Source organism: Scomber japonicus, chromosome 15, assembly GCF_027409825.1.
Source record: "Scomber japonicus isolate fScoJap1 chromosome 15, fScoJap1.pri, whole genome shotgun sequence".
Taxonomy (NCBI): Eukaryota; Metazoa; Chordata; class Actinopteri; order Scombriformes; family Scombridae; genus Scomber; species Scomber japonicus.
In genome coordinates this window covers 6,248,158-6,276,066 of record NC_070592.1, presented here as the reverse complement: position 1 = coordinate 6,276,066, position 27,909 = coordinate 6,248,158, and the positions used below count along the sequence as shown (strand labels likewise).

Genomic DNA, 27,909 nt, shown 5'->3' with positions numbered 1-27,909 from the left:
AAATTGTGTAAGTGTCCAAATATTTATTGTCTGGACTTCATATGTTCCAAAAACATATGGGTCAGTGACGTTTTTTTGTGTCCATGTGGTTTAATCAAATTTAAAGGGTTAAAATGTGAAAATAAACGTATGAATAATTTGCACACATTCTTTTTTTGTGGACTCAGCATCAAATTTCTGCTTTTAATCCATTTTGAGAGAATATATTAGAGGATTATGGCAAAAATGTCTAAGTGGTGTAACCATAAAAACTTTGTACCAAATAATTCAACTTTCTTAAAAACACTAAATTCTCAATAAAACACTATATCAACTAGTTTGGCATGATCTTACATTATAACTTTTATATTAAATAAAGCTAATGGAATACTATTGTTATAAATATTACATTTAATCTGGGTAACCATGGAGATCAGGAAACATTTACATTATTATTAGTATAAGTCCATTTAAATACACTGTAGGTGGATAAAACATTTAATATGTATCATTCTTTTGTGGTCACACCATTTGACATTTTCAGCAGCATTCAGTCTTACTTTTGGTAAAAAATGGTGCAGATGTTATTTCAAATGATATAAAACCAACAAATGTACATTTTAACAAACCTGATGCTGCTTGTAAAACTATTCTTTAAGATATTTTTGAATTTCTCATCTTGCCAACTCTTATTTGTCACTGACCCTTATATATAATAGTAATAACACATTCAGCTGAATAGTCCTTACAGCTAAACTAACTTTCTAACCTTTATAGTAAACATATTGAGCCTGACATACTTGTTATTTTCCACTTTAATTATTTTATTAATTATTGTTTAATTATCTAAATGAATGACGGTAATGAAGCTTCCTGAGCATTTCCACTTCTGTCAAATGTCTTAGAAAATTCCACATCTGCTGCTGAAATGCAAACACTCATTAAGAGCTGAGCTTAAAAGTGTCAGAGGGGGGAAATGGCTGACACACGGGGGAATGTACAGGCCACCGATGTTCAGCGGCATGTGTGAACTGAAGTAACACACGGCGACTTGCATAATGTCATCGTGTTGACATGTGGCCACAGATAGATGATCTCTCCCACACACACACAGTCACACACACACATATGCACACACGCACACACACACACACACACACACACACACACACACACAGGCAGACATTCCCTGTAACTCAATGTCGCTGCCTCCCCCTCTGGGAAAGTCTGAGTGATCCTGCAGTTGTACGTGTGGTCACTGGTGGCAGCTGAGATCTGCGGCTCAGATGGGGTCTGAGGGTTAGAGGGAAATTCTTTGACTAGATTTGGAGAGAAAGAGAAAGTAAGAAAGAAAGACAGACAGAAAGAGAGAGAGAATGTAATTGTGTGTGCAGAGAGTGACAGGTGATAATGTGGAACATTCATCTGAGCAGAGAAGGGACAATAACCATTTATATTATAACAATAGTAGTTGGTGTTTCTGTTTTAATTAATGTCTTTACAGTTCTTCTGCTTCCTGCTGCAGTTAATTATGATGCTTAGTTTATCCAATGTTCACCCAGACTCTTGTACTATACATTTGTTTCACCGCTGTTGTGCAATGAAACTCATTTTAGTCCATTAGTCATCCTTTATTTCTAGACTCAAGGCAAAGCAACTGTCTCAGTAAGGCATTGTATAGCACGCTGTATGCACATGAATGATCACTATTTTTGACTTGACAGTGGTATTCTACAAAGGGTGCTTTAAATTAAAGTCTCTCTCCGGTTCCTATACGGTTAAATGTTTGAGTTTCAGGGTGCAGATGTATGTGTGTGCAGAGTTTGAATGCTGTTTTCACATTTATATGCTGTAAGTGGAAAGTTTCTCTGTGCTCATTGGCATTCAGATTTTAAAGGGTGGGCCAACCAGCGTGATTTGTGACATCACAAATAGTTTGGAAACAATCCTGCGTGGCATAGTGTTCAATTTACACGAGTGTTATGTGGGAACTTGAAGCCTCCACTGCACAAACACTGAGAACAGACTCTACAGTGACCCAGGAGACATCTTGTGTCCAGCAGGAAAACATACATAGATACTGGAAGAAAGAGGAGTAGATACCATATAAAGGATTTTAATTATAATTATATATAATTCTTCTTTTTTTGTGGAAAAACAAACACCAAGCAAGGTCTTTTTATATATCTTAACATGTCTTTAGGGGGGTCTTTATGTTGTTTTATTAAACATAATTTGCTTATATATGTTTGAATGAGTTGAAATACAATTGTAACATTTTTCAAAGACTTGTGTTAGTTTTCAGTAATTGCAGAGATTATATTGTGTAATTTAGGTAAAGGTAATCCTTTGGTGATGATGTAATATTGGCACATGCTTGACTCAAACAGCTTTTTCTCACGTGGATAAACTGTAGAGTCCATGCAAGCAGACACACAAACACACACCTTTGTTCATTTATGCTCGTGAAGTCTAGTAAAGTATCTTAAAATAGACGTATAAGCTTTATACGGATATCCGACTGTTTTTTTAAGCCAGACATGAAAGATTGTGAACCTGCCCTTTAAAAACAAGTTTAAAACCTCAAATAGCTGAGTGATCTTCTCAAAAGGCTGAAGATTTCCTGAGTGCTTGTGGTCTAAAACTTGCACAAGAGTACTTAAGAGCACACACACACATGCAAGCACACAAAGTGCCCTTAAACACTCCTTCTGCACAGCACAATACAGCAGGAAGGAAAGACTAGAGTGGAAGAAAAGAGGAAGATACAAATGTCCTTTGAGGGAAGTAGGGAACATAAGAACCACATATACTTTCTCTCTCCCACACACACATACACACACATACATACACACACTTTTTGGGATCCGCCCTGCAGTGCAGCAGCAGAGGGAGGACAGGGGGAGGAGTGGAGGTGAGGACATATCACTTTGGGATAAAAGTTGCAGCAGCAGCAGACATGCAAACCTGCAACAAGGCCAATCGGACAGTTTAGAAAGTTTCTTCACTGACTGTAAACTAGAGCAAAACTCTGACTGCTGCAGACTGAGACTCACACAGTCCTGTTCTGTACCTGAAGCTGGAAATCAGAGTTAATGTGCAGCATTTGAGGATCTGTGGAGGATTTCCTGACAGGTGCACCTGCTAAATGAAGAGCAGGACGTATATTTTTGGACAGATTTCTTACTGAAGATCACTGAACCAAAACTACAAAATGACAGTAAGTGGAAGCTGGTGCAACATGAGAAACATTTCAGGCTTAAAGGTTCAGTTGACCCAATTATTATTTTTATCTGTAGTGTAATCTCACTGTGCAGATACAATTAGATGAATGGAATGCATTTAAAGTTCAGCAGAAACATCTAGCTCCATAAACAATATCCTGGTTGCTTTTGATAATGCACAGACAGCAGAGTTTCCAGCGTAACGGCTTTCTACAGAAGAAATAGCTGCTTCCAGAAACTGTTGGCAGATCTGTGGGTCATCCGAAGGGGCAAGGACACAGTTTCTGAACAGAGATGTTTGCTCAAAGTCCAAATCTGACAGATAAATAACTCAAAAGTAAAGCAGATTAAACTGAAATCATTAAAGTTTATGCAGAATATGAATATAGGTTACAGTAAGTGAGGAAAAAAATGTATTTGGGTGGATTTAACCTTTAAGTCTGAGCTAAGTGATCATTTCATCAGCAGATATAATGCAAAAATATAAATGACATCTATTTATTTTTTATTTGACAATTTTATACATATTTTACAATAATAATAATATTGATATACTCAAATATGAAAGTCATTTACTTACACAATAGTTATAAATGTATTACGGTATAAAAAAAGCATTTTTGTAATCGGCACAGTTTGCATATAATGGGCACAATGTGATGTTGCTTTATTATTACTTAAGATCACCCATGAATGTTTAAATTTTAACATTTAGAAAAACATGTTAAAAAGATTCAATGAAGGTCGCCCCAACTCAATGTAAGTTGAATTATTAAAATGTCATTATAACATGAATGAATCATTCTTATCTATTCATTAAGAATATTGTGTATTCATTGACCTGTGACAAATTGATGTTTTGATGTCTTATTTAAAGTATATTAACTAATACATTTAATTCATCTGACTTATATAATTCATAAATAATAAATGCCAACATGAAGACTCAACATTTTATCAATAACTTCAACTTTTTGGGGTATTTCTTTCTTTCTTTCATGTTATGGAATGCAGGAGGAATTATTGAATAACCAGCCACAGAGAACCAACATCTTAAAAAGTTGAAATACTGATTATGTATTGTTGTTTATGTTTATTATTCTAATGCTAAAGGCTTTTTTAACAGGGCAAAGTTGAGCTGGCTTCAATGTGTCCCTGTACACTCTTTTCATTCATCACATCGGTGTTTGTAGTCCGTAGAGGTCACTTCCATGTAGGGGACGTAACTGGGACATTCATCTCATACACACACACACACACACACACACACACCAGGTCCAACCTTGTGTCTTACATAACCTGAGTGTTCGGCCAGGCATCCAGTAGAGAGGCTTGTTGGGGTTGTTCTGGGTTGGCTGAGACCAGTGTCACCTCCTTTTACACTCCTCTAAACCCGACTAACTCCGAGCATGTCAGCTATGCGTTAAACCCCTGAGGCCCTGATGCTCCACGGTCCGCGGCTGGTTTAGTTTACAGCGAAACTTTAAAACCGTCCACTTATCATAGCAGGAATCTGACTCTACTAATGGAAAACTGCTTCTGCTTTAATAAATATGATGTAGGGTTCATGTCTGAGGTTTAAACTATGTCATGCATGTGTTTTGATATTTTTATGTTAAGTATTTATCTAATAGAGTCATACTTCCTACCAGATTATATATATATTTATATGTTTATATGTTTTATCCATCAGCACACCTATTAACAGCAACAACAACAGAAACACATGAAATCTCACCACATACCAGTATCACACAAGAACAAACACAACAATATACAGAAATAAACAAATACTGAATATAATAAAATAAATAAGTAACACAGATGACGCAATCAGCTTTTACCGCTCGGCAGTCGGCAAACAAATCAGTCTCTGTAGGAAGGAATGCTCATTTTAATACTTTAAAAGTTAATTTCACTTGACTACTGGTTGAAGTATCAGTAATTGTTTCGACAGCCTTACTGCACTATTGACTTTAACTTGGCTTCAACAGTTAAATCTAAGAAACACCAATAAACTCTTTACCTCCAATCTTTCAACCACCAATTCATCATCAACCAACCACCATTTCACTATAACATGACAAAATGTGACACAATGATATGTAAGTGGCGGCAAAATCAGTTACTCAAAACAAAAACTGACTAAGCCAATTAGCTCATTTCAGCATGACAAACAACATTAGTTTCCAGACGCTCTTGAATAGCTCAGTAACTGGAGCGCAGCACAAACACAGAGAGGGTCAGAGGTCAGTCTCCACCTCGGACCACCCACATTAAAAATGTACTCTCACATAGTGCTGAAGGATTAGAGCTTTGACCACATGGCATTACGCACACTGCTGCTGCAACAACCTGATTGCTCTTGTTAGTTATCAGAAAGTTTAATGGAGCAGGTTCTCAAGTGGGAACCAAAGCATTATTCTCATGTCATGAATGTACACAACATCCATGAAAACCCTGCTTGTCATTGTTGTAACACATTTAATTTATCACATTTTGTACCATTTGTTAGGACTTCTCTCTGTTACTGCCAGACAAATCTGCACAGTTGATCCTAAAGTCTGGCCGAAGTACAGCCAGTCCTCGTCTTTGTGACTTCTGGTGAGAACGAAGCCTCGGCTGTGATTCGTAGTATCCGTGTTCGGCACATTCACAGCTCTGACGTGTTTTGTAATGAGCTGTCCTACATGTCTAGATGTACAGTGACACCAAATGCCTGTGTGGACCCAAGGGTGCCAGCTGTGGTGGAAACATACACATTCCCCCAGACAAAACAAAGATCAGTGTGTGTTTGTGTGTGTGTGTGTGTGTGTGTGTGTGTGTGTGTGTGTGTGAGTGTGCCTGCCACTCAAAGGATTTCATGAAGCTATTAACAGACATGTTTATACCCATGGATGAGTGTTGCCAGCATCACCATGACGACGGTCATCACTGCACCGGCTGTGTTAGGTTTCAACGAGCTGAAAGCTTTTCCACTTCTGACAAGAAGCAACTTCTCATAAAGTTGGATTCTTATTCAAATGTAGAAGTGGAAAGCTGTTTTAGTAGATTACAGACTTCTAATTAATGTATTTATTTTGTATTGTTGCAGCCAACAGTAAGGGACTGTCCTAAAACAGTCAGGTGCCCAAATGAACACTGACACACATATTTCCCTGCTGTAGTCATTCCTCCTGTTCAATATGCTCTCCATGCAAGCGATGGGGACAAAATCCACAGTCCTCCTTCCTTGCAAAAATGTAGTTAAATATATATTCGGAATTTCATCAATGTCAATTTTTCAATTCAAGTTGATTTTAAAGTTTCAAGTAAAAACGTGTTGTTGGCGCTACTCACTCAGATGGTGCCAGTATGATGATGTAGTGGAAGCCTGGTTGCACAAGTTCAATGCACAACACATCTAATATCTCCTTTTCATTCTGTGTCTGTGTGTTCAGGCTGCCACAAAGCTTCTGGATGAGATGTGCCATCTGACAGCTCAGTCTCTGATAACACTGGACACATCGGAGCACTTCAAGGTGGTAAAGCTGCTCGGTGAAGGCTCATATGGAAAAGTTATGCTGGCTGTACACAGGAAGAGAGGTGAGGAAGGAAACTAAAGCCTGTTTAGATTATCATGGATGTCTTTAATCATCAGCGTCTAGCAACCAGAATAGCATTTCTAGATTTGTATGAATATCTTTCCTTCTTATTATCCAGGTACCCCAATGGCTCTGAAGTTCTTCCCTCGTGAGTCCACCTCGCTCTTCTCTTTCCTGCGAGAGTATAACCTCTCTCTGTCATTCTGTACCCATCCATCCCTGACCAGAGCACTGGGAATCGCATACTTCACGCCATCGCACTATATCTTCGCTCAACAAGCCAGTCTCTTCGGCGATCTCTACGACGTCATCGTACCTGAGGTATAAAGTGATACACAAAGTGGTTTGTATGGAGATACATCATGTTTTTGTGATTTACCATCATTTATGTTCTGGTATAATGTCTGATGTCTATGTTAAACATCGTCTGAGTACTGAAATATGAGAGGAACATATATAAAAAGTCTGCTTGTGAGTCAAAACCAGGACCTAGCCTGTTCTGGGCGATCCCTTTGCAACATTACCTCTACTTCCCAACTGAACTGATTGTTCACACATGCCTATAAATGGACATCCCTTCTATACTTTGCTGCTAAGGTTGTTCCACAGGTTCTTTGCATTGTCTACTCAGATATTTTAGGCCAGATTTAGGCTTGACTACTGTATATAAGGGTACTTTTCAGAAATTGGCATTTTGAGTCAAACCTGATAAAGATATTTGTATACATAGCCTCTGCAGTCAGTGGAGGTCTACCAAGGGGCAGCTTACTGAAACTGGCCAATCAAAACAGAGTGGGCTCATCAGGAAGGGGGGCCTTAAAGAGACAGGAGGTAAAACGGCCTGTAACATAAAGGACCAGTCTAAGATCAATAAGGGTGCACGATATGCACCATTTAACACCTTTCTATACTGGCTGTATTGGTGCTCTAATTTCAAAATTTCATGTTAAACATTTTCTGCCACATAGCAGACTATAAATGCTTTGTAAGGTTTGCATTCATCAAGTTCCTTACAATCATTTAATGAGACCTCCTTCTCCTTCTGTCCTCCTTCACTCTTTTTCTTCCCAGGTCGGTATGGCCGAGGACTGTTGTCAGCGAGTCGTGTCCCAGCTGTGTGGCGCTCTGTCCCACCTGCACTCTCTTGGTTTTGTCCACAGAGACGTCAAACCAGAGAATGTGTTCCTGTGCGACTCTTCCTGCCGCTGGGTCAAACTGGGAGATTTTGGCATGGTCAGTATAAAAGTGTGGTATCATCAACCATTACCAGTAGCTTAATCTATTCTGAAAGTGAGTGTATAGTTTAGCAAGATATGGTAAGGCAGTAGGGTTCAAAGTACATTTTTGCATATAACCTTGCAGCAATTTAAAAATGACATTATATTGGCAAATCTGTCTTAATCTTTTACCCCAGGTGAAGGCCAAGGGCACGAGGGTTCCGGAGGTCTGGTACAGCTCGCCTTATTGCACTCCTGAGGCCGAGGTCGCGCGAGGAAATGAGGACAGCTGGAGTGCCATGAATGACGGTGTTAAGATGGATGGAGAGAATAAGAATCAAGCGAGAGTTTGGGGGTCTGTGGAGCCCAGCACAGATAGCTGGGCGTTGGGGATCCTGACATACGCCATGCTCACCGGCAGTCATCCCTGGGCGGAGACAGCCAGCGATTGCCACTCATACCTGAAATATCAGGAATGGTTTGACACAGCGAAAGGCCCCAATGATGAACTGGACGTGTGGGCGGAGCCACAAGAAGAGAGCATGGACTATGAAATCAATGGAAATGAAGCAGGACTTGGAGAGAAAGACTGCCCTCCCATAGCGCCCCATTTTGCCTGTTTCACCTCGCTGGCTCACTCCCTCTTTCTGTCGCTTCTCGATCCGAGGCCCCAGTGTCGCGGACGGCCCGAAGATGTGTTGGCTTTCCTCGGAGGGGACTGGATGGTGGAAAAAGAGAGAGATCGACTGGAGGAGGAGAAGAAAAAGAGCAGAGGGAAAGGAGCCATCAGGAGTGTGAAAGAGATGGAGGGGAGAGGAGAGCGATAAACAGAGACGATTCACACTAGTTAACTTTATCATGAAATATGTGTTTTTAAAGTTTTTAAAAAACCTGTCAAAACTGTTTTATGGAAACATATATCGCTTTCCATTTCAAAAAGCAATTGTTGTCATAAGCTACACACACTGCATTATGTAGAGCAGAGTCATTTCTCAAGTAAAAATGTTAAGCTTTCTCTGGTTACAGCTTTGGAAGTTTGATAATAAGTTTTTCTATGCTTTTACATGACTGTAAATGGAATATATTTGCTATTTAGGCTGTTAGTTGGACAAAACAAGCAACCAGATGCTCTCAGAACTTGGTATAGGCAGGATTTAATCAATTCATTTAAATACATGAATAAGTTAATGTATCATTAGTTGTAGCCCCATGGGAGAGAGGCACATTTTAGTATCAGCAAATCATAATTACATTCACATTTGCACCAGATTAAATAATAAGAACAAACTAGACCACAGCCACTTTTCTACAGTTTTCTTTGTGAGTCATCGGGGACAGATTTGGAGGGAAAGGCAGTTGCTGTTCTTCCAGAGCATTTTGAAGCATTTATAGCCTGATGGCAGGTGGCAGAACAAGTGAAAGGCCAGTGGAAAATCTGCTGAGTAACTTAAAAAAAATCCCCTTTGTTAAATGAAACCAACATAATGGGAAATCTGTTTTTTATTTTGAGAAACTGCAGCAGAAACAGTTTCTTCCAATCACGGTCCATTAGCTACTATAAAATGAATGCAGTCGAAATGAATAGAAAGAAAAACAAGAACGTCACAGTTGCAGCTCACAGTCAGAGTAGTGCTGTAATGCTATAATGTCCTTGCAAACGATACCCGTCTTGGTGTACTGCAGCTATATTTGGGTGTAGAGTTTAGAGTGTGTAATACGTCACAGGCTATCATCTGAACACAGACTGCAGTAGTGTCCAGTTTATACAGCCATAAACACGTCTGCAATCAGACTGAGGTCCAGTTTAAATACAGACACACTGAGATTTTTTCAATGGGCTTACATTGAATTTAAAAAATGGCTGTGTATAAAAAGCCTTTAAACTGAGCAAATATTAGCCTATTCAGAAGCACTTTTTGAAAGTAAATATATATTAGTTATATTTTAATGACATATGTAGCAGACATTTGTAGCTGTTTCTGTAGCACTTTGTACATAAAGCACATGACAAAAAGTTTTCTCTTATTTTATATGCTGAAAATGTTTCTTAAATCGAACACTGTATTTAATATATTGTATATGTATCTGTAATGAATTACACTAATACTGCGTTGCATTGTGAGGTGCTGTGACATAATATGCAGTAAAGTTGTATATTCATTGAAGTTTGTAGAATATACACTGAATGCAATAAAGCCTTTTTTTGTTTTAAGAAGTTTTGAAACATATTTTACAAATATAAACATATATTTGAAGAAGCTTTGCAACATATATTGTTTTACTGTACATAAAAAAAAATCTGCAAATAAATTATTTTTTAAACTGATTTGAAGTATGTTGGCCTTACTGTAACAATATGCCCCGGCTCAAGTCTCAGTAATGTCTTTGTAAGAATATGCAGCAGTGTATATAAATCACACACACACATACACACACACACACACACACACACACACACACACACATAGTGGGGACCAGCTGGAGAGCTTACCCAGATGTTTTCAAAAATAGATCCACGGTCGTTAATTTGACAGTACAATCTTTCAGCACCATGTATGTGTCAGTGACAGCTCTGACCTCACAGACCGGCCAAGTCACACGCTGAACACAGTTTGAAACACAGAGGGATACATATGAAGTACTGGAAGAATGAACTAAAAGAAATCCTCTCATTTAACATTAGCAGGAGTTCAGGCCAGAAATAGCACTGCCTTTTAAAAAAAGGATTCAGTATGGGCATGTTGCTCCAGGTAGAGATAAGATGATGATATGAGATCCAAAAAAAAACACTTTCAGTAACAGCATTATGAGTCTGAGGGTTTATCAGATGTCTAAACAAAGCACAGAGGTTTATATGTGCTTGTGTAACCAGGTAGATAGCAAACTGCAACAGCGCAAAGGAAAACAAGGGAGGTGAGTCACTAAAAAAGTTATAAACAAACAGCGCAAACCAACATCAAGGACAACAACAGAGGTCTATGGGATAAGATATATCAGGATTTGGAAAAACACACAATACTCGTAAGCAGATAAGGTCATTGTTGGTTTGGCTCTGTACATAAGATTTGTTGCCAAAGATAAATGTTTCCAGTACCAGTCAAACGTTTGGACACACTTTCGCATTGATGTGAATGGGAAAGTGTGTCCAAACTTTTGACTGGTACTGTATTTTCTAGAAAACCCCAAAAATGTCCTTTAAAGCATATCCAGGAGTATTAATGCAGTTAATAATCACTACCCTGTAGATTTAAGTGGTCAGTTAAGACCACAAATGTCGAAGTTTAGATCAGCGGTGTCAAACTCATTTAGTGCAGGAGCCACATACACCCCCATTTGATCTCAAGTAAGCCAGACCAGTAAAACCTAAAAATAATATACAATATATATTATGACTTTACTATAATAAAGAATCTATTTACAGAACAGATGAACAGCCTGAGATGTCTTAAGAAAAACAATTTCAGTAATATTATGTCTTTACAGAAGCTGCTGATTGACAACATTTTGTACAATGTTCAATATATGAATGATTTAAATATGATAACAATATGCATTCATTGTTTTTTCAGAGGGAATTGGAGAACAAACTCTGAAGCAGCAGAAAATTGGAATTGCTGCAATCTTCATACTTTACAAATTTATCCAGTGGGTCAGATTGGAGCTCTTGGCAGGCCGGTTTTGGCCTGCAGGCCCTATGTTTGACACCTCTGGTTTAGATAAATGAAAAAAAAGGTTTTGCAGAGATGTCGGTGTTATTCAAGTTTGCCGCTTTGTAAACTGAAAACACTGAAAAACGGAGGTTCTTTGGTTTCTGCCTTTTAAACACTGAGGTTCTTCACTTCTCTGATATCACATTTAATGGCATTACCCAAATTTATTTATTCAGACAACTACTTCTGGTCCGTGTTTCCCAAGCAGCCACCGTAGCAGGGCCGGCTACTGTACAATTTGTCTGCCAGAAAACATTTGATCTTCAACACTTCTCTATGGAAAAAAGACAGTCAGCAGTGTTTAGAGAGTGAGAGGAGGTTGAGAGTAGAGCGAGAGTGGCAGACCGCAGAATGCTGAACCGCTGCCGAGTCTAATAAACCTGCAGGAGTCATAAATAACAAGCTGGGGAGAAAACAAAAACCTCACATACCATCTCAGGAGCCGAAATCTATTAAACACTAACACACCAGGTCTTTATTTCCTGTTTAAGACCTGTTTGAGGCTAATAAAACATAGTTGTGTCAACTTTTAGTGTTTATTTTAACAATGTAATTAACCTTTGCAGTTCTAAAAAGGGAAAGCTATGATCTTTTAAACACAGTAAATCCAGTGCTGAAGAAAGATGAGGCCCTTATTTACCCGATACGACCCTCCCTCTGAGGCCTCAGTGACAACTCCACATATATCATACAGACACTTTAGCTAAATGAAACCTTACAACTCCAGCTGCGATTGCAGTTCAATTCAGATAAAAGTTGACTTATCACATCAATTGTTAGAATTCAAACTTATGTATTTATAAAGCTCCAAACAACTATTTTTATTGATTTATTGCTGAAAAGTTGCAAGCAATGAACAACTTCATGCATGGACTCATAAAACTAAACCTCAATTTAAAAGCTGTTGCAATTTTTCTTTTTATGCCTTTAAAACATCAAATAAGGGAGTTGATGGTATGACAGGATACTATTGAAGGATTTATATCTAAATACTCAGACACACACATATATTAACCATCAAGTATTCACACACACTGACCCACTGCCCTTGACCACCCCTTTAGAAGCACACACACAAACATCCATCTAAATCACCCAGCGGAGGTGTTGGCTCGAGTTTCGCTCAAAACTTCAAAGCAAGCATGAGTGACTTTAACCTTTGACCTTATCCCAACAGCCCCTTCACTCATCCCAACGTCCAGTCTCATGTAGTCTATCAGCTCCTGGTTTCAACCAAAAAACAGCTCTTGGTGCTGTTAAAGAGAGTTAAGATAAAGAGATCATCTGCTTGGAGGAAAGGAATGGAGATACTACGAGTTATCTCTCTGACCGTCCTGAGCCAAAACTCATGAATTAGCAAGCTTATTAAGGGGAGATGTTAGGGAATTTTCCATCATTAATATGCACTGGGTCAAACTAGGCTTTGCGGTCATAAGCAAGGCCTCACCAAATGATAGGGTTTAGACACTGTCTCTGTGTGTCTGCTCCTTTTGGGGAAAACAGGAGCCATTTCTGATAGGGTTGCTATAGCAGCCGAGGTCAGATATGTGTTTGACTGTTTTCCCTGAATGGAGTAGAGGCAACTGCAGTCAAGAGTTTTGATATAGTGTTGGATGTAGGACAAAGGTCCTGAGTGTTGTCTAAGCAATGTTTTGTCTATAGACCAGTACACTAAATTCTGTATATTGTAGATGTGTTGGATCTGTCCATATTTGGGCATGACTCAACCTTGGGCATTATCTGTGTGGTTTAAAGTCTATCCCGGAGGAGAGAAGCTTCAGAATATGAAGGAAGCGTCAGTAGCATGTAATGTGTACTGATCATTCGCTCATTACTCCTTGGCCAAGAAAATAAACCTTTTTCAATACAAGACATCCTGGACTCCTGTCTACTCCCTCCATTGTTATAGGGGCTGCATAATTAAAATCTCTATCAAACTGGCGTCACGAACAGGATCTCAACATAACAACGACTGGGTAAGTGCAAATTTTATGAATTTATGCCTTACCATGTCGTTGTTTGACGAGATCAAAATAAAAGAACCTTTTTGATTTTAATTTTGCAAATTGACAAAAGTAAGAAAGCCCATCAATTGGCACTGATCACAGACGAAATATCCATTTGACTAAAACATGGATACTGTATCAGAATCAGTGTGATTGACAACGATTGGTTGTAATAGCAGAGTGTGTGGTGTTGGAGGGTCAGGAGGGGTGGGTGTTTTCGACCCCTCGTAGGGCCACATTGTGGCTGTTTTTGGTTTCTGGGCCAGCTTCGGGCTGAGCTCGACACAGAGGGACCCGCATGAGATTTAAGCTGTAAGAAAAGACGTTTTCGGGGATAGTAATTGGCTCTACCTCGCTTAAATCAAGATTGCGGACTATCTGCTCTGTGTCCTTTGGGAAACATGGCTCGGTTTGAGCCTTGGCGCCGGTAATTTTGTGTATACACGTATATTCTAAGCTTCAAACCAACACTGCTGCTATTGTAAAAGAGGAGTTGGAGTCCTAGATGCTGTTGAAATCGTATGTTTTATCTGATGTTGTAAAGTGATAAAAATGGGCAATGATACGTCCAGCGCAGGTGGTAGTTTGGAGTCTAAAACCATACAAATTGATTCAACAAAATTTAGAAGACAGAGAGATTGTCAAACAGTAAGAAACACCAGTGAAAATGTGGAACAGACAAATACATCACCCAGAGTTACTAGACAGAGACAACAGGCTGACACAGGGTCAGGTTTCCTTAATGCTCCTAAAATAATGATTGGGGAGACAGCTGTTTGCAAACCATGGACACCTGCTGAAATTTTGGATTTAGCCAGAAAGTCTCCAAATCCAATAGCACAGGCTGAGAAGTACTGGCTGTGGTTGTCTCAAACATGTAAGGTGTATAACGGTCTGATACCTGATGTCCAAATGTTGCTTGAATTTACATATGGCACTCATTGGCCTCTGTGTAAGGATGAATTTGTTTTCCCTGATGCAACGGAGGATGGCCAGTGGCCGCAAGTCAGACCTATGAGTGTTTGGATGAACAATGAAGCTAAAACAGCAATAACAAAATGTGCTAAAACGCAGTGTGATTTCTCAGAAGTGGTTGACTGTGTTCAAGGTCTTAATGAGGGTGTGCCTGAATTTCTTCAGCGATTTATGCAAGTGTGGGATAATAATGCTGGAATGAAACGAGAGGAGAATGCTCTCTTTGCCATTCACATTTTGCTGCAAAATATGCAACCACAAATTTCCACAGCATACAAACTGTCAGCCCCAGATTGGCAAAGAATAGGTTGGAAAACAACAAAAGGCAAGCTGATGGATATGTACAGGAGTGGTATTTTCACTACTGAAAAATCCACTTCTAGGTCTAAACAGATGGTGCAACAGGCACCGTATCAGAGTGGAGAGCAGCCCACACACAGAAAGTACAACAAAAAGAAATCAAATTGTCGCAGATGTGGAAGAAAGGGACACTGGGCCAAAGAGTGTCAAAGTAATCCCATAAATCCAAACCAGCTTCGCCTCACATACGAACCCCAACAGGCGCCCCAATATTCTCAACAGCCGAACCCTTACTCTCCTCCTCCCCATCCTCCTCCTCCTAACACACACACACCTCAGCCGGCTGCGCACACATCGCAGACATATTACAATCAAGCATAGGGAGGCCATGGAGAGATAGGATCAGAACAACCAATTCACATTCAAGCTGCAACTATTCAAATTTCCAAAAATCCCTCTGAGGATCCAATGATGTCAGTTCAAGTTAATGGTAATAATGTTGATATTTTGGTGGACAGCGGAGCAACTATCTCCACAGTAAAATCTTCTGAGCATGTGTGCACTCCGACCTCTAGATTTATCACAACAGTCGGAGTCTCTGGCATTCCTAATAAAGAACCATTATCACATCAAGCTGAGATAAGCGTAGAAGGCACAAATGTACAGCACTCTTTTCTGATATCTGAAAAGAGCCCAATTAACCTCATGGGGAGAGATTTGCTTTGTAAGCTCCATGCAACAATTCACTGCACCCCTGAAGGGCTGTATTTAACTCTACCTGATCACAGAGCAGCCCAAGCATTTCAGTTTTTGCAATCCTCTGTTGATTGTTTGTACTGTTGGACATTGCCAAATTTTAACATGTCTTCTATGTTCACAGTGCCCAACATTCAGAAAATTGCCACAACATCACCAGCATGTGCATCATTGATGTCTGCCATGAGGCCTCTCCTGACTTGTCATTGCACAGCAGCCTTTAACCCTTTGGAACAGTATAAGGTATTGGCTAATGATTTCCTAAACAAACAAGAGGGGTTGGAGAGCAATGTTTGTTTGTTGGTCCGCAGGGGTGCGCTATTCCAATCCGACTGTCTGATACACAACATACACTGTTTGATGTTAAAGATTCATTTCCACACATCACTGTGGCTGTTGCACCCGGAAAAGAGGCAAAACATCTTGATAAAATGGTGGCTCGATGCCAAGCACTGAGAGGAGCTGTAACAGCCTCTCAAAACCAAACAATAATAAACTTGGGCGAGGAACTGTATTTGTTATCATTAAGTGAGAACACTCAGTTACCAGAGAGCACATTTGTTTTGTTTCAGCCACCTCACCCTGCAGAATATGGGCCTCCATCAGAATTATCAGAGGTTCCCTCATATTTATGGGCAAAACATAAAAATCATGTAGGTTTTGTGAATTCGGCTCCACCTCATAAAGTCACACTCAAACCAAATGTCACATTGCCGGCTATCAGACAGTACAACTTGCCTCATAGAGCCATTACTGGAATTGAAACAGTTATTCAATCTCTATTGGATCAAAATGTACTGGTGCAAACTTCCAGTCCATGCAATACACCCATTTTGCCCATCCCAAAACCAAATCGTCCAGATGAATGGAGATTTGTGCAAGATTTGCAGGCTATTAATAATATTGTCGTGCCCACAGCTCCCATTGTGCCAGACACTAATTCGATTTTAGCCTCGTTACCATCCAATTCAACACACTACACAGTCATTGATCTATGTTCAGCTTTTTTCTCTATACCGTTGCATCCAGATAGCCAGTATCTGTTTGCATTCACGTTCAAAGGCAAACAGTATACATGGCGGCGTTTGCCACAGGGTTATGTTGAGAGTCCAACAGTGTACGCAGCAGCGGTAAAAAGAGACCTTGATGACCTCCACTTCCCAGGGGGTTCAACACTTCTGCAGTACGCAGATGATCTTTTGATAGCCTCTCCATCCGAGGAAGCTTGTCGAACTGATTCAATCTTGCTCCTGCAGAGGTTAGCTGAGTGTGGACATAGAGCATCACTGCCCAAACTGCAATTTTGCCGATCTGAGGTCACATATTTGGGTCACCTCCTGAAGGATGGACAGCGCCTCCTATCACCAGAAAGGGTGAAACTGCTGGTCAACATGCCTCCCCCCAGAACTAAGAAGGGCATGCTTTCATTCTTAGGGATGGCGAACTATTGCAGACACTGGATTTATGAGTATGCGGCTATGGACTCTGTATTGCGAGCAGCCACACTGCAGTCAGCTCCCACTGCAGTTCAATGGACTGATGACATGCAAAAAGCTTTTCAGAACTTAAAGCATGCTCTCACCATGGCTCCAGCATTAGGATTGCCGGACTATCATCAGCCGTTCCATCTACACGTACATGAGAGAGAAGGCTTTGCTACAGGCATTCTAGTACAAAAACATGGGTCTCACTACCGTCCTGTTGCGTACTATTCGTCTCGACTGACCCCTGTAGTCCTTGGTATGCCGGGTTGCCTGAGAGCGGTGGCTGCAGTTGCTATTCTGCTTGATAAGTCCGCTCCCATTGTACTGGCTCATGACTGTGTCGTGCACGTTCCGCATGCAGTATTACACATTTTAAGCACATCAGCTACTCAACACATGACAGCAGCTAGACGTTCAGGTTATGAGGCAACTATCCTTTCCAGCCCACACATAACTTTAAAGCGCTCACCCCCCTTAAATCCAGCCACTCTCCTTCCACTGATTGACACAACTGAAATTGAGCATGATTGCATTGCTACTATTGATATGTGTACATCACCAAGGCCAGACCTATTGCAGACACCAATACCTAACTCTGAGATGATTCTTTACACTGATGGTTCAGCTAGCAGACCATCTGACAATGTTCACCTAGCGGGCTATGCAGTAGTAAATGATTGGGAGGTTTTAGAAGCACGAGCTCTGCCTCCTGGCACTTCAGCGCAGGCAGCAGAACTATATGCCCTCACTAGGGCCTGTATTATCGCTTCTGGTAAAACTGCCACCATCTACACTGATTCACGATATGCTTTTGGTGTAGCTCATGATTTCGGTCAAATATGGAAAATGAGAGGGTTTGTGTCATCGTCTGGCAGGCCATTACAACATCATGCGTTGGTAAATGACCTGCTAGACGCCATTATGCGCCCGTTCCAGCTTGCAATTGTGAAATGTGCTGCTCACAGTCAGGAAAATGATCCTGTTTCACGAGGAAATGCAATGGCTGATTTCGCAGCCAAACAAGCAGCAACTTCCTCTTCCTCCATGGTACGTCAGTGTGCCTCCACACAGCCTGTCCATCCATTTTCGCTACCCTCCGTTAATGATGTCGTGATGTTGCAAAATCACGCTGATGATAGGGAGCGTAGTCTTTGGTTGAGAAAAGGTTGTACAGTTGATGCGGAGTCTAGCTTGTGGCTCCACCCTGATGGTCGACCAGTTTGTCCTCGAGCTCTCCTACATGTTCTGGCACGTGTTACACACGGACCAGCACATGTCGGAAGAGGGGTGATCAATGATGTTATTCGCTCACAATGGTTTGCACCGGGTATCACACAGGTCTCACAAACTCTTGTTGAAAGTTGCTTGATATGCCAACAGACCAGAAAACAGAACAGCACTGTGCGACATGACCATTTAGAACCCCCATCAGGTCCATTTGTAAATATGCAAATAGATTTTGCACATATGCCCAGTTGTCAAGGCTACAAGTATTTGTTAGTCATAACTGATCGATTTTCAAAGTGGGTTGAATGCTTCCCAACCAGGAAAGAAGATGCTAGAACTGTTGTGAAGTGTCTTCTAAGGGAAGTAATCCCAAGATTCGGGGTGCCACAGGGAATAGATAGTGACAGAGGTCCAGCTTTTGTATCACACATCACAAAGGGACTGTCAGCTATTTTAGGATTCAAGTGGCAGTTACATGTTCCTTATCACCCACAAAGTTCAGGACAAGTTGAAAGGATGAATGCAACTATCAAAGAAAGACTGACTAAAACGGTAATGGCGACGGGTCTGAAATGGCCTGACGCCCTACCTCTGGTGTTGTATTCAATTCGAAGTGCACCAAACGCAACCACAGGACTTAGTCCTCATGAAGTGTTGATGGGGAGGCCAATGTCCACAGGGACAAGCCCCCCTTTAACTCCACACAAAACTACCTTGCTCTGGACGGATGAGTTCATGACTGATTATGTGAAAAAACTAACAGAGATTTTGAGAAAATATCATTTGCAGGTATCCGAAAGGCTCCCCAAACCATCAGAGGAACCAATTCATCCTTTTAAGGAGGGTGACTATGTACTAATCAAATCTCTGGAAAAAGTGTCTTTGTCTCCTAGGTGGAAAGGACCGTACCAGGTGCTGCTGACAACCAGGACAGCATTAAAGGTTGAAGGAAAGGCAGAATGGATTCATGCCACAAGGTGCAGACTTGCCCCCCCAGCTGCCGGAGAGGATGTGCAGGTCAATTAAAGGTAATCAGACGATTACTCATATTTTCACTCCTGCTAGGTGGACTGGGCCAAGTTACAGGTCTGAAAGTTTCAGGAGATGGAGAGCAGGGAGGCTTCTCTGCTCGTGATACAGTTGTAGTTACAGAGTCCTCAAAGAGGGGGTGCCCTCTGCGGGAGAGCCCTGGAGAAACAAACCAGGTAATAGACTCTGAATGCAAGGACGGAGTAATTCATTTTTTGAAGCTCAGTAGCAACAAATATGGCACATGAAACTGCATTAGGTATAAAGGGAGTACATGTTAACCATGGGTTTAATTTTGGAGATTTTTCAGGTATCTTCGGGCCATGGGGGTCCAACCTGATCAAGCTTTTGACTACACTGCTGGTCATCATTCTCCTCCTCATCCTCCTCTGTGCCTGTATGAGTTGGCTGATTAAGCTGATGGTGAAAAAGACCACTAAATCCGTCATTCAAGCACCCCAGGTGTGTACAACTGTTGACACAAATGTTAACAATAATGTGACAATGAGATATTATGATTATCGAGGCTTTGAGGAGTGGATACAGCGTCTTGGGCTGGATGACCTCTCCCTGGAGGATGATGACGAGGAGGAGGAGACCTCAGGTCTGTAAGCAAAAGTATTTAGTTTAATGAATCAGGGAGTCAGATAGTGGGAGGCGTGATGTGTCTGAGTGTTAAACTGGGGCAGATGCGTATCACCTGCTGTCTGCGGATGAAACTCAGAGGCTTCTGTGTGTTCATGTACTCCTTGTTTTATTTTCCTTTCAGGGTTTCATTGTTTTAACGATTCCAGATTTTATTGTGTGTTCCAAATTTCAAAATATCTATTAATCACTTTAATCATTTTTGTTTAATGAAGTACAGTTAAACATTTCTCTAGTTTGAATAAGCAGAATCATTTCTTTGTGTAGTTTATAGAGAATGTTTTGTGTGATTTTGATTTCATAAATGTGTATTTGAATGCAATAAAAAAGAGAAAAACAACTGCAACTGATGAAGAGGATGAAACGGATGATGGATTCAAGGCCACCATGCTTCGAAAGTGCTAGTAACCTCTCCATGGTGGTGACCCTCGACTGTACGTTAAGTACATGGGTTGAAGACTCGTCAGTGCATAAATTAAATGTGTGACAATGATTAAAATTGTTAATGTGATTTAACTTTTCCTTTTCAGGGATGAAATGAGTATTTTGCTGTATTGCTGTAATCACAAGTGTATGTATGTACCACCTTTCAAAGTGTAAGGTTTCCTAATAGGATAAGATAAGGTAAACCATAGGTCTTGTTACCTCCATACCATCGAGGCGTGGCCTTAAGCACCTTGCTAGACTAGGAGTAGTTAGCACAGGGTTCTTGTTTGCTTTTTCAGGATCTTTAGGGAAATATAGCTTCTGTGAGATAGGTGCATATGACTCATGACGTCTGTCCTGAGCGCCTTTAATACTTCAGTATTATAGGGGTTCTTCATTCCTTTGAGGGTGAGCTTCACAACTGCCCTTGTTGGCCGGAAGGCAGAACTCATGTGTCATGTGACAGAATAGGCATGTGGTACATAAGAGGGGAATTGTTATGATTTGCATGAAATGTTTTTCAATGATTTTCATGAAATGTTTTAAATTAATTTTATTTTTCCCTAGGGACATTAATTGTAACGGAATGATGTTACTGTGAGAGTTTATGTTTTCAATACTATTTGATTGTCTTATGTGACTTTTGTGGATTTGTACGGTAGATGCTGCTTCTGTTCTGAGGTACTCCGTGGGTAGTCTTGCCACTGTAATGTCTAGAGTATGGGTAGTCAGTATTGATCTCCTGATCAATAAGAGGGGATTGTTAGGGAATTTTCCATCATTAATATGCACTGGGTCAAACTAGGCTTTGCGGTCATAAGCAAGGCCTCACCAAATGATAGGGTTTAGACACTGTCTCTGTGTGTCTGCTCCTTTTGGGGAAAACAGGAGCCATTTCTGATAGGGTTGCTATAGCAGCCGAGGTCAGATATGTGTTTGACTGTTTTCCCTGAATGGAGTAGAGGCAACTGCAGTCAAGAGTTTTGATATAGTGTTGGATGTAGGACAAAGGTCCTGAGTGTTGTCTAAGCAATGTTTTGTCTATAGACCAGTACACTAAATTCTGTATATTGTAGATGTGTTGGATCTGTCCATATTTGGGCATGACTCAACCTTGGGCATTATCTGTGTGGTTTAAAGTCTATCCCGGAGGAGAGAAGCTTCAGAATATGAAGGAAGCGTCAGTAGCATGTAATGTGTACTGATCATTCGCTCATTACTCCTTGGCCAAGAAAATAAACCTTTTTCAATACAAGACATCCTGGACTCCTGTCTACTCCCTCCATTGTTATAGGGGCTGCATAATTAAAATCTCTATCAGGAGACAGTTTGATTATCGTATCACACTTGGGAGGCAAACCACTCCGAGGTGGGGGGGGGGGGGGGGCAGCCGATGGTCTGAGAACTATTCCGATCCCAACTCTACTCCTGACATTTCACCTGATATGTTGCATTAACGCTATGTGTCTTCAGTATGCCAGGCTGGTGTAACGGTGTGTGTGAGTACATGTGTCTAAGTGTTTCAGAGAAAGTGTGAAAAGAAAGGCTGGAGGGCATGAGCACAGATCATAAATATGTCACATAATTTAAAAACGCAGAAGACCATGTATGTATAATAAGAGCTGGATACAGTGCCACCACTCAGTCTTGGAGCCAATTTTGACTAGTGGCCATTTGCGGTATTGCAGTGAAGAATACACCTGTGGCCCAAAAAGCATTTGCACCATAAACCACCATTCTAAAAGATAGAAGGACAGGTTATATTTCTAAAACTCTCCTTAAGCCAAGAAAAGCTATTTAAAATCGGTTAGTCACAATGTAAAGTCTATGGGCCGAACGGGAGAAACACTACTGTCTATATTCAGCAGGCCGCACAACCTAACCCTAAAACCTGGAAGATTCTTACTGGACTGAATGGGCATCATTTTCGGCTCGGTATCCAGCTCTTCTAATACAACATTGTTACACACAGCAGCTGGTATTCAAACTATGGTTCTACTTTCTGGAAAGATGCTAAAAAAACGAGAACTACATGTTTAAATGGTGATATAAGTTAGTTTCTTGCCTTGACAGAGAATTTGATTGAGGGGTCAATGGGTGGGGTCATGAGTGTAATAGGACAAATTTCCCAGTATTATTAACTAATATTAGAATAACTTCTTATAGGGCCTGCTGCCGAGTATATTTGAATTATAAACCTGCACACTGTCAATCACTTGTGCTAACTTTTTAAAAAAATGTTGGTCCTCAAGGACTGTGGAAGATTTATGTCTAAGATTTCCTTTGTTTGAAAACCTTTTTTTTGAGGCCCAAGACCCAAATGTACAGGAAACAATGGCTGCTCTCTCCATATGACATACATCCTGATACACAGCATTTAGAGCAAACGTTTGTATAAACATTTTGTTCTTCAGTGTAGAGTTTTTGAATCATTTATTCAAGAGGACCAAATCAGCTGAGGACTGAAATATCTAATATAATCGTAATTGTAATAATGTGCATAAAAGTGGATTTGTTTTGTCCTGTCAGAGTCAGAGATTATGATCCGACACACCTGCCCATAAAACTGGAGTAGAAGAACTTGTGTCCTAATGAATGTTTAAAGAGATATTGTCGTATGATGTGTTGTACAGATTTGTTCATTTCAAGCATACTGAGAGCCTTAAAAATATACAAAAACCTTTCTCTTGTTTCCTTCCTTATCAAACTTGTACAAACATGTAGAAATGTTGCTGTTAATAATGGCTGAAACTTCAAACATCCGATTTGTAACAAATTATAATTATCCTTTCATTTGTATGCTTTTTGTTCTATGACAGTATAAACTAATAGTGTGTCTCTCTGGAGGATTTAACGTCAGTGTAAATCCATCTTGAAACCATAAATGAGGTCATTATCAGAGATTCTCTGACTCAGTTTTCTGATGAAATCCAATGATTTACATCAGAGTTCATTCTCTGGAGACCACACGTATCTGTTCTTAATTTCATTGCACTTCATCCAAAGTTTTGTCAAGATATTTCAGTCTGACCGACCTACCTAACATTGCCACGCCTGCAGTTTTGTTTAGCAGCTGACTTGGAGAAAACTCAGGTTTTGGAGCCTCTCACTTGCACGTGAACACGCGGTTCATGGATCTCATTTGGATCTGAAGGAGGCAAACAGATCTCCTGCGATGGGTACGTGTCGTATCGTATATTGGCACCAGCTCTGCATAGTTCTTATTACAACTTTGAGCCAAATAAAAAATGTACTTGTCTAATTATTTTATGAAGTGCTGACGTATGTAGCTGTGGAAGAGAAGCAGGACTAAAATTAGACTTTGTGATTTAAGTCATTGAGGAGTGTTGGCCATCTAGTCTGTCTGTGTGACCCTTTTTGGCCATGTTTATGCCTTTATTAGAGATACATAGTAGATAGATAAGGGAGGAAAAAGATGGGAAATTACATGCAACAAAAGTCCCTGGCCAGGCTCCAGCCGAGGATTTCAAGGCCCAAAATCAACAGACCTCCTTTTCCTCTTACATGGGAACTTTTAACTAAGTATACTTTGTTTCTGTAATTTATTGGATATTTTAAGACTGTTTCTTGTCAGTAAATCCTGCTCTTTCGATGGACAAAGCACATAAAGTGTAAAATTGTCCTACTCATCAACTTGCAGCAGGCAAACAGCCAATAGCATGCATGTCTACAAACGTATGGCCATATAGTGTATAGAATAAAAAGGAAAAAGGTAAAAAAAATATAGAAATAAGTCTAAATACTGAATTTATTGATGACTTGCACATCTCATGCTGGAACAGATACTGTACACTCACTGCCCTCTTTATTGGGTACATCTTTACAATCTAATGTAATCCAATACAACAGCTCTGCCATGAATTCTACTTTTAGATTAGACAGGTGTACCTAATAAAGTGGTCTGTGCTTAAAAAAAAAAAAAAAAAAAAAAAAAAGGTGTCAGTAATATGACACAGTTTGTAATTTTGACCAATTTTATGAGTGTGAGCATCCTACAAGTTCAAGGTACATTTGAGACGGAGGGGTGTGGGGTGGGGGGGGGGGGGGCGTAATGATGGCCTAATGTTAAAAGCAGCCCTTATGACCATAAGGTTGCCGGTTTAATCCGCAGATCAGCAGGATTAATCTGGTTGTGGAGTGAAGTAAAAAAACAGCACTTGCATCTCCATCGCTGCCACCACTGTTCATGTCTCCATTCAACCATGTTTCCCAGAACTCAGCCCTGAAAAAAAGACGCAATGTCATGTTCCTGTAGGCTGGTAGTATGATAACGCAAAAAAACGGTGACGAAACACACCAGAATGATAACTTCTCCATTTCCAAACGCTGTGCAGCAGTTTTTCTATTAGCTGACTGAGCACATTGACTCAAAGTGGAGCAGAAGTGAACTTGAACATGTGAAGCTGACTGAGCTTGCTGGAAATTGTAACGAAACAGGAAACACATTGTGCAGGCTTCATTAGAAGTGAAAGGAGGTTGGAGTCAATAGGACGGAAGTGTTATTTGACTGTGTAAGATGCTCTCGAACAAAGCAAAGGAGAGAACGTCGAAGTGAAACTCCCCCAAACTAAATAAAGGTAAAAATTGAATGTCTATATATTGGTGTTTAATGAAAAATCACACTCACTAGTTGAGCTTCTTGTGGTGGAAACCCTGCACAGCATGTGTTTGAGTTATGGGATGTGACAGATGGGAAAGGTCTCTGGAAAGGGAAACAAAATCGTCAGTGAGCGTGCCGAGGTATCAAATGTATTAGAACACTTGAATTTGTCTATAATGTTTGTTTGGCTGCGGCACAGATACGAATGAATCCATCAAAATGACACGTGATGTGATGTTTTGGAGGGACGATCAGTTTGGGTTACAGCAGGGTGGGAGGTGACCCAGATCAGAAGAGGAGGAGTAAGGGGGTAACACACACAAATACACAAACATCAACAAACCAATAAATGGAGTTAAGGTCACATACGGCACATTGGGAACAAGTCTGCACACTAATCCTCCTCATGAATCCACAGAGTGCAAGCTTACAGAGCTGTGATCTGACGTTCTGTGTCAGTCACAGTTTTAAGTAACGCAGACAAATGTCAAAATGGCTAAAAACGGCCTCAGGGGCAAAAAGAGGAAATCAGAGGAAGATGAATCGTGTTCCTGTGAAGCTCAGAAGACAGTGAGACGTGAACCTGCCACCGGTTTGCCCCTCCGTCTGTCCGTCCAGCTGTCTGTTGCTTTCTTTTTTGGTCTGTCAGCAGAGCTAAAAGCTACTGCTCGATGAGGTCATGTCCCGACCTCACACAGTATTTCTCACCACGACTGTGACTTTCCCAACTATCCTGCTTCTTACAGATGGTGTAATAGTCAAAGGCAGGTGGAAGAAGTACTCAAAACCTTTACTTTAAGTATTTAAAGTAGTTTAAAGACATCTCCTTTCAGTTTAAACATGTGTAATATGGTTTCTTCAATTCACTGGACACTGAGACGCTGCAGAGAAACATCAAAACTGTAAATGTTAATGCAGAAAACAAATGAATTGTGCAATGCAGACTGATAAACTAGTGACATACAATACAATACATCACATCAAGGACCAGTGTTTAGGATTTAGTGCCATCTAACGCAAATGTAGTATAATATTCATAAGTATGTTTTAATTAGTGTGTAATCACCTTAAAGAGCCCTTTATATCTACATAGAGAGCGGGTCCTCTTCCATGTTGCGCCGCCATTTTTCTACAGTAGCCCAAAATGGACAAACCAAACAATTGAGGGTCTTTCATGTTTTTCACAAGTTTCGCAGCCACCATAGTCCATACTCGTCCATACTTGGAAGGAGAGGAAGAGGGAAGCCCCCAGGAACATTGCTGGGCTTTGAAACCAATGTGTCATAGTGGCCAAACCAATGAATTATAACTTCCAGGTGCGACAGAGTCACAAAAAGGATTTCCCCCCACACACACAATCATGAGAAAAGGAGCGGCTGTGTAGTGGTGGATGACTACATTGCGAAAAGTCTAAAAGAGCCGCATGATTGGATCCTTTCATTGGGTGTGTACAGTATGTTCTTATCTGGGTAATGATAGCAGGAAGTGGCTTTTTCCGCTTCATTTGCCATTGAGTAACTTTCATAGGAATGTCGAGAGGGGAAGTGTAGCCATTTGGTTGTAATTTGCAACCTCACCACAAAATGCCACTTAATCTTAGAAAGTAGTCCTTCAAAGGTTTTTAAAATGTATTATTTAATATCTAATTTAATAACTCACTTTATTATAGGTTTTTGGTACATATTCATTTATTACATTACAATTTAAAACAAAAAGACTAAAAATTCTACATAAATGCAAAATATAATCATGTTTATAAAGCTGAAAGGCTACTATAATTAAAATTGTATTAAAACAACTGAATGTAGAAAATGTTAAATATAAAAGTACAATATTTATAACTGTCATTGCACCAAACCTTTCATCTGGTCAAATCTATGTCACCGCTGACATCCTGCTCTGTGTTGAAGGCCAATTCATCACCTTCGTCCCTCCAGTCTGACACCTCTCTAGTGCCAGTGCTTCACCCTGACCCTGTAATTTCACACGGCTGCTTGTGACTTATCATCTCCCTCTTGACCTTATACAACAGCAGATAACGATGGGAACACACTCGGCAGGCAAAGTGTGTTGAAAAGACTTACAGCTGCAACAAGCGTCAGAAGCATCCATGCCCAGCGTAATCATTCAGGTCATTCAGCCAATAATGGTGTTAAAGTGAGATTGTATGTATTTACCCATCAGGGAACCTTAACTGTGACTTACTGATCATTTAAGAGCCGCAAAAACTTGATATTTAACTGGATATTTTATGATTTCTCCCAAAAGAACACACAAATGGAAATATTTAAATTTTTTATATGTAAAAAGGATTTCCAGGTTGAATTTGACCCATATTTATTTAAAAATCACCATTCATTGAAATGCTGATGGCTGTTATGTTCTCCTCTTTTAGGTGACATAGTAGTGTCTTCTCTCTGAAAGCTTCATTAATCACCCAGACAGAAAAAGTAGAGAGATTAAAAGATAGATTTGTGGTCCAGACATTTGATAAATATCTAGAAATGTGGCTGAAAGTACAGTCTGGACCTGCTCAGTGTGAGAAGTGCCTTGAGATGACTTGAGAAATTGAATTGAATTGGATAAAAGACACTAATTATGAAGGCATATTGTGAAGAGTCAGCACATTTAAGGGTTAAAATCTGTAAATCAGAACCTCTTTTCATATCTATTTCATGAAAATGTGAATTAAATATGTGATTTCAAGGAATAAAACAACTCAATTT

At 40.2% G+C, this 27,909-nt stretch overlaps 1 protein-coding gene across 1 annotated transcript; it reads left to right on the top strand.

Moving 5' to 3' along the window:
• The first annotated feature begins 6,096 nt into the window (after window positions 1-6,096).
• Window positions 6,097-8,831, top strand: LOC128373847 (serine/threonine-protein kinase SBK2-like). The gene is made up of 5 exons (XM_053334042.1): window positions 6,097-6,150; window positions 6,644-6,788; window positions 6,906-7,108; window positions 7,859-8,020; window positions 8,202-8,831. The coding sequence occupies exons 1-5, from the start codon at window positions 6,097-6,099 to the stop codon at window positions 8,829-8,831; spliced, it is 1,194 nt and encodes a 397-aa protein (XP_053190017.1).
• The last annotated feature ends 19,078 nt before the right edge of the window (window positions 8,832-27,909 follow it).